Source organism: Denticeps clupeoides, unplaced genomic scaffold (genome assembly GCF_900700375.1).
Source record: "Denticeps clupeoides unplaced genomic scaffold, fDenClu1.1, whole genome shotgun sequence".
Lineage (NCBI taxonomy): Eukaryota > Metazoa > Chordata > Actinopteri > Clupeiformes > Denticipitidae > Denticeps > Denticeps clupeoides.
In genome coordinates this window covers 1-13,662 of record NW_021629852.1, presented here as the reverse complement: position 1 = coordinate 13,662, position 13,662 = coordinate 1, and the positions used below count along the sequence as shown (strand labels likewise).

The window sequence follows — 13,662 nt, the reverse complement described above, 5'->3', positions numbered from 1 at the left end:
TCTCAAGTAAACTTTTCCACGTTGTCGTTATGGGGTGTTGTGTGTAAATTAATTTTACAGCCTAATACTGTAGTATTCTGTGAGGCAGGCCGCTTCATTTCATTTCTTTTATCAGCAGTCAGTGTGCTCATTTGTCAGTAAAGACAACTTATATATTTATGTTTGTTATAGACAGAACAAAAAGAGCAATTGGTGAATATTATCAATTTTGACTGTATTTTCTCTTTTTTTTGTAATGTTTAAGTTGGACCGTACAATTCAGAATTTTGAGGTTTTGTGCCTGAACACAGTTTGCACATGACGCCGCCTGAGAGTCGAACAGAACCGGCTGGAAGTCCGCGGCCGCGGGGCCCTCTGGCGGCGGAGCGGCTCGGCCCGGAAGAGGCGGCTGGAATGGCGGCGGAGTCGCTGCGCGGCGCGGCGCGTCCCGTTTTCGTCGCCTGCGTGGCGCTCGGCAGCTTCGCGTTCGTGTTCGTGACGGGCGCCGACTTCGTGCGCTTCGTCTCCTTCAGGGCGATTTACCACAACATCACCGGCGGGCCCGCGCTGTGCCGAGGTACGGTTACCGCAGACGCAGAGCCGCGTCGGCAAAAAGCGATAAAAGTGCGACCGCGCAGCCGCAAAGGAAGCGTTCGGGTACGCGGACGAGACGCGATGCGGCGCGGTGGTTAAAGAGCAGCGCGGCGCCGCGCTCTCCGCAGCCCGGCTAGCTCAGTCGGTAGAGCATGAGACTCTTAATCTCAGGGTCGTGGGTTCGAGCCCCACGTTGGGCGCTCACGTTTTTTTTGTTAATCTTTTTTTCATTTTTTACACGTAAAGTGGATTTTTGAAGGGTTGTTTTTAATTTACAGATTCTGTGCCGTGGTCCCTGGTTTTGCGGGACGTCTCTGTCCTCAAGGCCTTGTGTGTGGACGTTGGCCTGCTGGGTCTCTTCACGGTCCAGCACAGCCTCCTGGCCTGGTCGCCGGTCAAGCAGGCGTGTGGGTCCGTCCTGGGCTCCCTGAACCGCGCCGTGTACTGCGCCGCCACCGCTGCGACCCTGCAGGTGCTCGCCGTCACCCGCAAAAAACAAGAAACAAGGCGTTTAACCACCAGAACTTAATTCCTGTCGTCTCTGTCCAGTTATTGATGCATTTCTGGCAGCCGGTGACGGGCGCCCCCTGCCTGTGGTCTGTGCGCCATGCACCGTGGGACATCTGGTTCCCTCTGATCTGCTTCACCCTTCACTTCTTGTGCTGGGCCGTCATCTTCAGCATACTGCTGATATTCGACTACCCTGAGCTGCTGGGACTCAAACAGGTAATTTACTCGGAGCGCCGCTGAATCCGGGCTTTTAGCGTTGTGTGCCATTTTACATTTTCCCTACACGATGCGGTCCTGTTTGTCCTGTTCATCATACAGAAAAGCTTTTATTTTTCTCTTAGAGATACTGTACAGTATTTAAGTTTTAGTTAGTATAGTTTAGTGTGTATATACAGTACAGGCCAAAAGTTTGGACGCACCTTCTCATTCAATGTGTTTTCTTTATTTCATGAACAAGGGTAATGGTTAAAAGCAGAGGACACATTTCGTTGTGTGCACCGTGTGCTGTGCTGCAGTGTATCACAATGACAATCACTTTCACTTTAAATTAGTAGATTCTCACTGAAGGCATCAAAACTATGAATGTGGTGTTATGTACTTAACAAAAAGTGGAGACCTGGCCTCCACAGTCACCAGACCTGAACCCAATCCAGATGGTTTGGGGTCAGCTGGACCGCAGAGTGAAGGCAAAGGGGCCAACAAGTGCTAAACACCTCTGGGAACTCCTTCAAGACTGTTGGAAAACCATTTCAGATGACGACATCTTGAAGCTCATCGATAGAATGCCAAGAGTGTTCAAAGCAGTAATCAGAGCAAATGGCGGCTATTTTGTAGAAACTAGAATATAAAACATGTTTTCAGTTATTTCACCTTTTTTTGTTAAGTACATAACTCCACATGTGTTCATTCATAGTTTTGATTCCTTCAGTGAGAATCTACCAATGTAAATGGTCATGAAAATAAAGAAACCACATTGAATGAGAAGGTGTGTCCAAACTTTTGTCCTGTACTGTATACATTTTTGTTTCTTTTATGATTGCACTAAACCAATCTTGAATTAGACTTTTTACATTTAATTGAATTATTTTTTTAAAGGGGATGTTCACTGAGATGAATGGCTTTCTGCGGCTCTTTTTTGCAGGTGTATTATGACTGCCTCGGACTGGGCGACCCCTTGGCCCTCAAGTCGGCGCGTGCCCAGCGCCTCTATGCCCACCTGCGCCACCCCGTGTGTCTGGAGCTCCTGGTGGTGCTGTGGCTCCTGCCCACCTTCCCCCTGGACAGGCTGCTGCTGGCGGCGTACCTGTCCGCCTACGTGGCGCTGGGCCACTCGCTGGACGCCCAGGACTACGCCTACCTGAGGTCGCAGCTGCGCAGCAAGCTGCAGCTCTTCTGCCCGCCGCCAGGGGGCGCCCCGCAGGAGCCCGGCTCCGGTCGCGGGAAGGACTGAGTCCGGACCGGTCCCTGCACGGCGTTTTACACTTTCACAACGAGCCCGGTGTCCAGGGAGAAATGCTTCATTGTCCTGTTTGTGTGACTTAAAAAAAAAAAAACGATGCAATGCCTACATTTTATTCTTGGTCTTTTCTACTGATGTGCAAACTGACTCTGAAACGCTGGAAAATGTCGCTGAAAGCGGCGAGACTCAATAAACTGCTGCTCTTCTTGTACTCGTCGTTACTTCGTGTCGTGCATTATTAACGCTTGCATGTTGCGCGGCAGACGAGCGTCTTAATTTAGGCGCCTTTTCTTAGGACGGCCAATATGGTGGCGCCACTAACCCCCCCCCGCAGGAGTTTAATGTAATTATCGGATTAGCGCGGCCGGGAATATTTACTACCGATGGAGCGCGTTTCCGGGGCCGCAGGCGCGGCGACGCCGAGTCCGGCCGCGCACAGGCTCGTCTGACACGCTCGCCAGGTAACGACATATTACTTTATCTAGCGACGAATGTCACGGCCTTGCTGTGCCATATACAAAGCAGAACAAACATTTTTTTGTTTTATTGTCTTCATGATGCATGCATGACCTGTGAACTTTTAAAAATCTTTAAACCTATATATAGCACAATGGAAGGATGCATTATGCACAAATGTAAGGATACTTAATTAAATGTAATATGATCTTTTAAACAAATGCAGTTGTATTTAGTAACCTCATTAAAACATTCTATAGAAGTGTAATGATAATTATTTACAGGAATCTGACGGGCTGGCCACTCGTCCCTGGCGTGATGTCTGTTTCCTCGCTGCCGGAATGGAAGCAACTGCTGCTGGAGCGCAAGAGGAGAGAGGAGGAGGAACGCGAGAGAAGGGAAAAGGAAGAAGAGGAGAGGCTGGCCAGCATGCCCGCCTGGAAGCGAGGGATCATCCAGCGCAGGAAGGCAAAGCAGGAGGGCGCTGGAGAGAAGGACCGGGAGGGGGGATTACACGGCGTGGACGACGGCCTGGCAGAGAACCTGTCCCCTGGCCCGCCGGGGGGAGAGCCCACACTCAGGCTGGAAGCAGAGCGGCCTCGGTTTACCACGGACCCCCTCAAGAAGTACAGCCGAGTTTCCACTGAAACTATAGGCCCCATCTGTCAGAACCCATTCATGCGCTTTCAGTGTGGATGGAGGAGAGGGAAGGAGGTGGAGAAAGGTGGAGAGGGGGGTCTTGAAAAGGGGGACGAGCAGGAGAACGAGGGTGGTGTCCACAGAGGAAGGGACATCGCTCCAAAGGATGAAAGATACAGAGACAGAAGAGATTCATGCAGGGAATCAGCGAAGGAGAAAGAATGGGAAAGGGAAGCAGCAAGAGCAAGAAAAGCAGACAAGGACGCAGAGAACCTTTACCCAGGCCTGCGCACGATCAGGGCAGATAATATTATCATCATTGAGAAGGACAGGAAGGACCATGAGAGAGAAGAGAACCGTCAGAGGGGCGGGGAGCGGGAGAACGAGGAGAGGCAGGAGGTGGGGGAGAAAAGAGGGATGAGGATGGATCTGAAGGAGATCTTGGCAAGCAGAGGGAGTGTGACAGAGATCAGAGCAACTGAGGTGCTAATCATTAAGCCCGGAACAGATGACAGAATCACAGCTTCTTCGAAGGAGGGAGAGGAGAAGCAAGGACATGAGCGGAGAAGCTCAAGGGAGAGCACGTTTGAGTCGGGGTGGGACAAGGAAAAAGATGGGGGATGGGGGATGGGGGATCCCGAGAAGAAGAGAGACGTTGTAGGCGTGAAAGAGTCAGGGGTCCCGCCCAGGACACAGGGGATCGGCCATAAAGCAGAGAAAGAGTGTAGCAGCGGCGGAGGAGGCCGGGTGAGCCAGCTTCTCAGCAAATTTGGGGAGCATCCCAAACCCCCGTCCAGATCCAAGAGCATCGACTGCTTCGTCCGGCTAGGCAGAGGGCGGGCCAGTTTTGGGGACAGTGATGACCTCTGTGGGCGAAGGGCGGCGAGGGAGGAGGAAGTGATGGCCAGGGGGGTGCCCAAGCGATCCTTCAGCTTTTCTGACCGGGTCATTTCGGGCAGGAAAAACGGCCAACTGGAGGAAGGGGAAAACGAACGGAGGGTGATAGAGAGAACGTACTCTGAGAGGAGGGTCCCCACCAGGCCCCGGCTCACTGGAGATGAGCCAGAGAGGGACAACAAGCCCAAAGTGCTTCAGAGATGGCGGTACGAGGAGAAGCAAGCAGCGAAACAAGAGAAACCCACTGAGGTGGAGATGACTGTTGGAAGGGAGTTGGAGGATGACGTGGAGGCTTCAGAAACATCTGAGCCGCACGGTGGGGGATACGCTGGGTGGATCATGAAGGTGGAACCAGACGAGGGCTTCACCATGGCATCTATTAAAAGTATCGAGGGCATCGCTTTCGCCCGTAGGGTCCACATAAGACAGGAAGCCAGAGAAAAATCGATCGAGGTGGAGACGACACAATACAGAGAGGAGGATAGAGAGACAGACCAGGCAGAAAGGGTGGCAGAGGTTGGGCATGAGATGGATGAATTATCAGAGAGGGACATCAATAGAGACAGGGTCATACAGTGGGAGAGGCAAATCCAGGTAAGGATAGAGGAAACGAAAGAAACAAGCTGTCCCTCCAGAAGACTGTCTTCATCAGGACTCCCTTCAAGCCAGAGTGTCTTCTCAAAAAATACAGAAGAGCTGATCTGTAAGACGGGACAAAGAAGAGAACAAGCAATGCAGCAAGAGCTCTGGAGAGCCACTCAGGCGTGCATGTATGTGGATGCAGATGTCACACGTGACACGGATGTTGAAGAGAACAGTGAAGCCCAGCACATTGAAGGTGAATCAGAAGGCATGATGCACACCCACCATGACAGCCACCCAGAACGTAACCGCGAAGAACATCCAGTCATTCCGAAGTCCCCAAAGCACTCTGCGTGGTCAGGTCAGTCGCTGGCTGAAGGTGATGTACACATACCCAGGAACGTGTTCTATGGTGTGGACTATTCGTCGGAGAGGACAAGTGAAGCAACTGGAGGTGTGGAACGAAGGGAGAGCTGGAGGGCCGGCCGTCCTCTGACCCGCATTGAGTCGCTGCGTGAGAGAATCCGTCAGAGGGAGATGGAGAGGCAGAGATGTTCCAACCCAGATGGGGATGAAGGTGAAAGGGGAGAAAGTGAAGGGAAGGACGATGAGAAGGAAGAGGGGAGGCGGAGAAGGAGAAAGGACGAGGAGGACAAGTGGGCCGCTGCAGTGATGGATCGAGAGCTGAGAGCAGAGAGGGACCGGAGACAGGAAGAACCTGCGCATCTGACTGACGTCACACAGGAAGCAACCACGTCGAGCCTCAGCCCTCAACTTCCTGTTCCTCTGTCGGTCTCGCAGTCACCCTCCGTAGACGAGGAAGATCGTGCCAGTGCAGTTGCAGCAGCTTTTTCCGGTCTCCGCACAATAGACCGAGACGAGGAGGAACCCAAGCAACATGTAGCTCGGAGACGACCGTTGCTGACCGACAGGAGTCCAGGAGGTGGAGGAGAAGACAAGGAGGGGGACAAGTTGGCGGAGGAAGCGTACCTCGCTCCGTCCTCAAGATCTCCTTCACCCGCCAGCTCTCCCTCGTCTTCCCCACCACTCCCTCTCTCTCTGGCTGCCATGAGTCGGATCTACAACCTGAAGACAGTGGGCTTGAGGACTGCCGTCTGCATCGGTGACAGGGTGCAACCTTTCCACCAGGTGGCCTCCAAGGAGACCAGCACGACGGGAACGCAGGGTGAAACCCAGGAGCGTCCGTGGCCCGCCGAACCCCTGAGCGAGAAGGTCTCGCGGGCTGAGGAGGCATTTGTGCAGCGGCAGGTGGAGCAGCTGCAGCTCGGAGACCAGGAAGTCCCGTGGCCGCCGCACGCCGACAGAGAGGCGGAGCACTCAACGCAGAAGCCTGACCTCCAAAGAGAAAAGGAAGGTGCGAGGGGTCACCACCCCCAGGCCAGAGGGGTCCAGGTGAAGGAGCAGACTACACCAGCGGGTCCAAGAGGCCCTCCGTCCCAGCTGCGCTTCCCCAAATCCCAGCCCAAGCAGAACCAGGCGAAGTCATTCACCGTCAGCCCCAGAAGCGGCCTGTTACCACCGGGCCCCAAAAAACATCTTGACCGCGGGGTTCCCCCTGCTCCGGCACCCTCCCCATCCTCCCCTCCACCCTCCCACTCCCCGTCCCCGTCCCCGCCGCTGTTTTCTATCAGGAGCGCTTCATCAGTGGCCGGCAAGAGGGGCACCACCATCACGATCACCCCGAAGAAAGCGGCAGGAGCATCAGCGCCGGCCTCGGGGCCCGCCAGGGTCCAGGCGCCCGCCGGCGCGGCACCGGGCGAGGGGGGCAAGAAGCGGTACCCCACGGCGGAGGAGATCGAGGTGATCGGCGGCTACCAGAGACTGGAGAAGTCCTGCCTGCTCAAAAACAGGGGTGCAGCACACAGAGGGGTGAGTCGGGAGAACAGCGCGTGGCCCAGTTTTCTGGAGCTTTTACCAGACGCGTCCTACTCGCATTTCCGATCGCTTTCTTATAGTAATTCACGGGTAAATTAGCTCTGCTTGCGGGGTTAACTAACCAATAACTAACTAACCTAACCAGTGATGTTTTGAGGCAGAAGCTGTACTCATGCAAGCAGAGATTCTAGGCTTGGCACAGAGATTATTCAGAGATGAAGAACCAGTCGCGGCGTCTGCCAGACAGACAGGAAGCCACAAGTAACGCACCCGCCCCGCCCTCCACCCCCCCATCACCACCACCATCCTCATTACAGAAGTATCACATGTTGCTGCACCGTCGGTGAAAAACGTGTGGAGATGTTTGGACAGGACACTGTTGTTTCAGTGCGTACAAATAGGCCAGCAATGAGAAACAGGACGTGACGACAGCACAGTGTAACACATGGAATCTAAGGTGCATGTTAGATATGACAACGGATATATAAGACAGATTTACTGCTCACCTTCTCTAGCTTTAAAAAGGACATTTTGTCCCTGAGCCACTTAGTGGATTTCCAGAAAAAAAGGACAGTGGCGTCTGGTAAAAGCCAGAACTGTGTTGAGGTGTGCTGACAGTCCAAATATGGACTAAAGTAGTTCTGCCAAAAACTGGATAGAACTTAAGTTACTGGGAGAGGCGTGGCATTTGTGGTTTAGAATAGTACGTTCCAAGTAGCAAAACTAGAACTTTCAACTAGAAGGTTAAGATTCAATTCAGTTTCAGTTCATTCAGAAATGCATAAACAACGGCTCCCCTTTATTAGAACATTAGGCGGCAGGTAGTGGGCTGAGTGTCTCTCGAGGTGTCCATCTGGACCTTCGACAAAAAAGGCAAAATGAGAGAGAGAAGATTTTCTTCCTCAGCAGGCTCTCGAGTGACTTGCTGACACTGGTGCAGCCACTTCCTCATGCAGCTCAGCAAACTTCCTCTGATCAGGGAACTTAAGCCACTGCAACATGCTCCGATCAACGGGTAGTTTTGTTCTATCTTAACCTCAATTAGGACCTTTACTTTTTTCTAACCGAATCTTATAATCACGATCACAGATCTATAGTAGCCGTACCACTTTGACCTTCCTGACACCCAGGAAACTAATTACATTTAAAGAGGGAACCTGTAGGATTACCGTCTCACATTAGAATTCTGCTTTATGTGGCTGGGGATGTTCTGGTGGCCACCTGTCGCTCACATCTCGGAGCTCCACTAGCTCTGACGTTGCCCGTCCTGCTGGATCAGTGATCTGTGGGGGGAAGGGGACACTTCTGTTCCTCGTCCCCTGCTTCTTCTTCCCTCAGTTTCTGTGGTCCCCCGCTGCGCTGCCCTCAGTTAATCGCCGCGGTCAGGGGGATTAGCCCTGTGTGCCTCGGCTTGATTCGCCCAGCCACCCCTGGGCCAGGGTATTACTGTGTTCCTGTGTCCGTTTAGACAGGCCTGTTTTTGTTCCAGCCCATTTGATCATGAGTGTCGTTTCCAGGTGAAGGTGTGTTTCGACGAGACTCGGCTGGAGCGGGTGTGTGAGTACCCGTCCGAGAGCTCGCTGCTGGCCTTCCTCCCCTGTTCCCCTCTCCTGGGAGCCGAGAGCGGGGGGGAGGAGAGGGCACAGGGGCAGGAGGACGAGGAGGATGAGGAGGAGGAGGAGGAAGAGAAAGGACGGTTCGTGTCCGGTGCCGGGAATGTGGGGCTAAAGCGGCCCGTGTCCTGAGAGTGGGTCAGTGCAACATGCACATTTCATATCCACTTTTCACTCGTCACTGCATCAGTCCTTTTTACAATGACAACTATAACATATGAATGTGTAATTATGCTGTTTACATAATGTAAATGTAAACTAGCAGTACTACATGAGCCTTTATAGGTAACTATAGTGCAAACTGTGATGGGGCGAGCAGTGATGGGGAGGATTTATATTAAACTGTGTTCTTTTTTTTTTACAGATGAGTCGTGTCGACACTAGATGTCCACCAGCTCACCAGTCAAGTCAGCAGGATTTAGGCTTTCAGTCGAAACATAGCCACGTGTAGCTCCATAACTGTGTCCATGATTCACGTTTGATTCACATTTCAACTGTGTGTGGAAAATTTGCTTTGAAATAATGTAGTAAGTCTTGATTTTATGAGGGGAAAAAATGGAGCATTTCACTTGTGAGATCTTTTTGGGGTGTGGAAATGCTCCAGTTTTTCCTCACCTCATTCACTGCCATGGTACATGTGCAAAAGTATTTATCATTGTCGTGATTATCTTCCAGCTCATTTTTAAGTATAAGATAGTTGTGTCCGTTGAATAGTCATGTTCAAATGTAGAAATAAATCAAATAAGTGAATGTAACGAGACACATTAGCAGGTGTTTCTGAAATACTGAAGTGTGAAGAATTTCAGCTCCCTTTCCTACCTTATAAATACTTTGTATATTGAAATAAATATATATATTTGTTTTATATTGTGGTTGAAGAAGCTGGCTTCAAATGACGAATGTAAATAAAAAGTTGTCGTCTGTGTATAGTGTCTCCTTTTGTCCCACACTGACACCCGGCGGGTGGAGCGTGAATCACAGATCAAACGGAATTACCGTAATAAAGTAAAGCGATGAACCCTAATGGACAACATCTTGTATTATTTTTCAGGATTACTGCGTCCCTGAGTGATTAAACGAGACTCACCGGGGAGTGTGGAACTAAACGTGTTTTGTAGATCTACGGTAGCATGGAGTTACCTTTATGACCGCTTGACAGCACACGGCGCCACCAGCAGAATTTTCTACGTGCGCGTTTAATCAAGGCTTTACTTCAGCCAGTGAAGGAAACTTCTGACACGTGTTGATCGCCGTGTTGCCCCTTTTCCCCGCGAGTTTCCTCCTCCGTGCGGAAAATCACGCAGCATCAGCAGCCCGCCCTACGCTGCTTGTGCCATGTCCACAAAGCCAATTTAAACTCGCTGCGGAAGAACAAGGAGAGTTTAGAAGAGAGAACTGGAACTGGAGAACGGAACTGATGTCTGCTGAGAACTTCTGACTTTTTGACGATGATAACGAGGAAATTGCGGCCATCTTTCGTGTGTCGGGTAAGAAGAAGAAGAAGTTATTGCTGTTGTTGTTTTACTCGCCGCTCGTTCGTGGGAGTAATAATGAAATTGTATTTGCTCTGACCCGCAGGCCGTCCTCGGACCCGCCCGTCCCCACTCCTCCGCGCCGCCCCAGCCGGTACCACCGTTGACCCAGACGCTGGGCAGGTACCTGCGCGCCCTGGAGCCGCTGCTGCCGCAGGACGAGCTGGACCACACGCGGAAGATGGTGCAGAAGTTCGGGCAGGGTGGCGGCCTGGGGGAGAAGCTGCAGCAGGAGCTGGAGAAGAGGGCCAGACACTCCCACAACTGGGTACGTAACTTCACCTGGCCACCGACCAGTCTTCTCACCCTTCTACCCACCCCGTACCCCACCGGTTACCCACCAGCCCCTACCTTTCTACTTTTCTACCCACCCGACCCCTACCTTTCTAATTTTCTACCCACCCAGCCCCTACCTTTCTACTTTTCTACCCACCCAGCCCCTACCTTTCTACTTTTCTTCCCACCCGACCCCTACCTTTCTACTTTTCTACCCCCCCTACCTTTCTAATTTTCTACCCACCCAGCCCTACCTTTCTACTTTTCTACCCACCCAGCCCCTACCTTTCTACTTTTCTACCCACCCGACCCCTACCTTTCTAATTTTCTACCCACCCGACCCCTACCTTTCTAATTTTCTACCCACCCAGCCCCTACCTTTCTACTTTTCTACCCACCCAGCCCCTACCTTTCTACTTTTCTACCCACCTGACCCCTACCTTTCTACTTTTCTACTGACTCGGCCCCCCACCTGTCTACCCACCCGGCCCCCACCCATCTCCCTACTGGGTGTGGAAATGAACTGTCTGGCCAGACTAGTGATGCTGTTGCTCTTATTTCGTATTTATTGGTCTTTCCCTGTCAGATCCCCTGTAAACAAAACTCCGGTCCTGTTAAGGGAACAGCTTTTTTTTTCCTCCCCACTGTCCAGATCACAGACTGGTGGGTTCAGTGGGCATATCTGGAGAGCCGCCTGCCGCTGGCCGTGCACTCGAACCCAGCCATCTCGCTCCCGCGCCGGGACTACAGCGACTGGAGGGGGCAGCTGGTGTGAGTTTCAGACCAGGCGTGGCTCGGCGTGTGACTGGCCTGCGCACACACAGCTCACTTTGTTTATTTTACACGCACACAAATCTCATATTCACGTCAGTGGGAATATTTCAAATTCTGGAATGATGAGTAGTTCCAACGCGTTCGGTAGTAGACGAGTCTTTATGCTGCCCTCTGCTGTTTGGGGTGCCAGGTGTGGAAGAGACAGGAGCCAGCCGAACAGGATCTTCATCTTTATCTTGTGCATGTTCTGTACACACACACACACACACACACACACACACTGTAATGATTTGTAATCCCTGTGGCCTAATGAATTATTAAATGGGTTGTTTTTTTTTTTTTAATTCAGGTTTGCATCTAAGCTGATTGCTGGAGTACTGGACTTCAAATACCGAGTGGAGCGGTAAGTTTCCTGGCAGCTTCTAAAAACCAGCATTTTCATGCAGAATTAATATACTGTTCTCCTTAAATTCCGGAATCACTAGTGGGCGCCTACCGGTGGAGAACATCCGTGGACAGCCGCTTTGTGCGGAGCTGTTCCCTCGGCTCTTCTCCTCCTGCCGGATCCCGGGCCCCAAGCATGACTACGTGGCTCACTACGGGCGCTCACGCCGCGGCCCCACCCACATCACCGTGGTCCGCAACTACCAGGTGAGCAGGAAGCCTGGCCCGGACTCGCGGGTTTCAGGGGGGTAGGCACTCAGTTCCAATTCTTCTGCTTCAGTTCTTTCAGCTGGACGTGTACAACAGTGACGGAACGCCTCTGACGGAGAGCCAGATCCACGGACAGCTGCTGCGGATTCGCTCACAGTCATGGAAGACGGACAAGGAGCCCATGGGCATCCTGACAAGCGAGCACCGCCACACATGGGGCCAGGCGTACAACCGGCTGCTGCGAGGTACCGGCTCTCCTCTGGTTCTGTTCGGGAACAGCTTGGTTCAAACTGATTCGGAAAATAGTTGGGAGGACAAAGGGACATGTTTGATTTGGGGGCAACTTTGGACATGTCCCTCTTCAGTCCCCTCATCTTAACATTTTTTGGTTTGCCTTTTTTTCCCTTTATGAATTGTTTTTTGAGAATCATGTTTATTGAGAAATGATCTGGTTCTTTCAGAGAACCGTATATATTGTAAACTCTTCTTTAATAAGGTGTTTCTGTCCAGTATATGTTTCTGAGGGCCTGTTTTAGTCTAGTGAAGTTTCACAGGCAATAAAAGTCTGATTTTAATCAGAATTTTCCAAGACTATTTTAGTCTAGTTGTCGTCAATGAGAACTGGTGACATTTTACTCTAATCAATGAAAATTGTAGTTTTTATTAAGTCAATTCTATTTAACCTAGTGAATATACAGTACATTTTAGTTTAGCTTTTAGTCTTGTAACACTATTTAGTCTTGGTATTATTTGTCAACAATATTATTATATATTGTTATAGTTATTGTCACATGACCGACATTTACGTCTCGTTCTGTTTCGCTGTAGTCATGTCACAAAGGTTCATTGAGGAAGATGTTTTGTCATTAACACTACTGCCCAGGAGCCTTAATTCCAGGTCCTGATCTTCTCCCCCAGACAAGATCAATAAGGAGTCGGTGCGGCTGATTGAGAAGGGCCTGTTCACACTGTGCCTGGACTCCCCTGTCATGAGATTTCAGATGACAAGTACGTCTTTGTGCTTGTGCTTTTCTCTGTGTGTATCTTCTCTTCTCTGCCCTCATTGGCTCTTTGCTGACTGACAGATACTCCAGTCGAATGGCAGCTCAGATCCTGCACGGGGGCGGGACTTACTCTAACAGCGGGAACCGCTGGTTTGATAAAACTCTGCAGTGAGTGGAACCACATGACTTGCTGCTGGATAATAATTGGCTAAAATTAATAATTAAGACTAAATTGGTTTAAAATGATTACAGTGACAGTGTGAAATTTTGCGCCTCACAAATGAATTGTGGGTCCATCACTCTCGTCGCTTCTTTCAGGAAGTTGAATTTTTCAAGCGCCTGCCAATCAAATTCTTTATATTTAAATTTCTGAAGGTGAAGGCGCTAGCCAATCAGTCTTGCTTGCCCCTCCCTCAATCGTAGATGTAATGCGTAGGTTTGTGTGAGTGTTCATTTCACTTTCTGTCTGCCAGTTCGTGGTGGGGGAGGACGGGTCCTGGGGTCTCCTGTACGAGCAGCGACGGCCGAGGGCCCACCCATAGCCACCCTGCTGCACCCACCTGCTGGAGTTCTGGTACTGGACGTTCTGGTAACGTCACTCGATAGTGGAGTGTAGCGCTTCTACATTATCATGACTCTTCTGTTCCTGTGTGTGTTTCAGTAAGAAGCCGGACCGGGTCCGAGCACCGCTCGTTCCTCTGCCGATGCCAAAGAAACTCTACTTCTACATCGACCCCGAGATCAAGTGGGATATTGAAATGGCCAAACAGAACCTGGACATGTAAGTGTTGCCTTCA

General features: G+C 51.1%; 2 protein-coding genes, 1 long non-coding RNA gene, 1 other non-coding gene and 1 pseudogene across 4 annotated transcripts; all 5 read left to right on the top strand.

Annotated features, from left to right (window-relative positions):
• The first annotated feature begins 327 nt into the window (after positions 1–327).
• On the top strand, positions 328–2,763 carry LOC114776052 (nurim-like). Its single transcript, XM_028966651.1, has 4 exons — positions 328–556; positions 852–1,045; positions 1,123–1,299; positions 2,225–2,763. The coding sequence occupies exons 1-4, from the start codon at positions 394–396 to the stop codon at positions 2,531–2,533; spliced, it is 843 nt and encodes a 280-aa protein (XP_028822484.1). The 5' UTR covers positions 328–393; the 3' UTR covers positions 2,534–2,763.
• On the top strand, positions 701–773 carry trnak-cuu (transfer RNA lysine (anticodon CUU)). The gene has a single exon. It is a non-coding gene; the product is annotated as a tRNA-Lys (tRNA).
• Positions 2,764–2,874: 111 nt separating the features above from the next.
• On the top strand, positions 2,875–8,730 carry LOC114776044 (actin cytoskeleton-regulatory complex protein pan1-like; the record flags this gene model as incomplete). The annotated part of the gene is made up of 3 exons (XM_028966645.1): positions 2,875–3,003; positions 3,283–7,006; positions 8,530–8,730. Coding segments are annotated over exons 2-3 (3,891 nt in total), but the record flags the coding sequence as incomplete, so codon positions are not given.
• A 2-nt stretch (positions 8,731–8,732) lies between these two features.
• Positions 8,733–9,550, top strand: LOC114776053 (uncharacterized). The gene is made up of 2 exons (XR_003745350.1): positions 8,733–8,763; positions 8,990–9,550. It is a non-coding gene; the product is annotated as an uncharacterized LOC114776053 (long non-coding RNA).
• A 306-nt stretch (positions 9,551–9,856) lies between these two features.
• Positions 9,857–13,650, top strand: LOC114776047 (carnitine O-acetyltransferase-like; annotated as a pseudogene).
• The last annotated feature ends 12 nt before the right edge of the window (positions 13,651–13,662 follow it).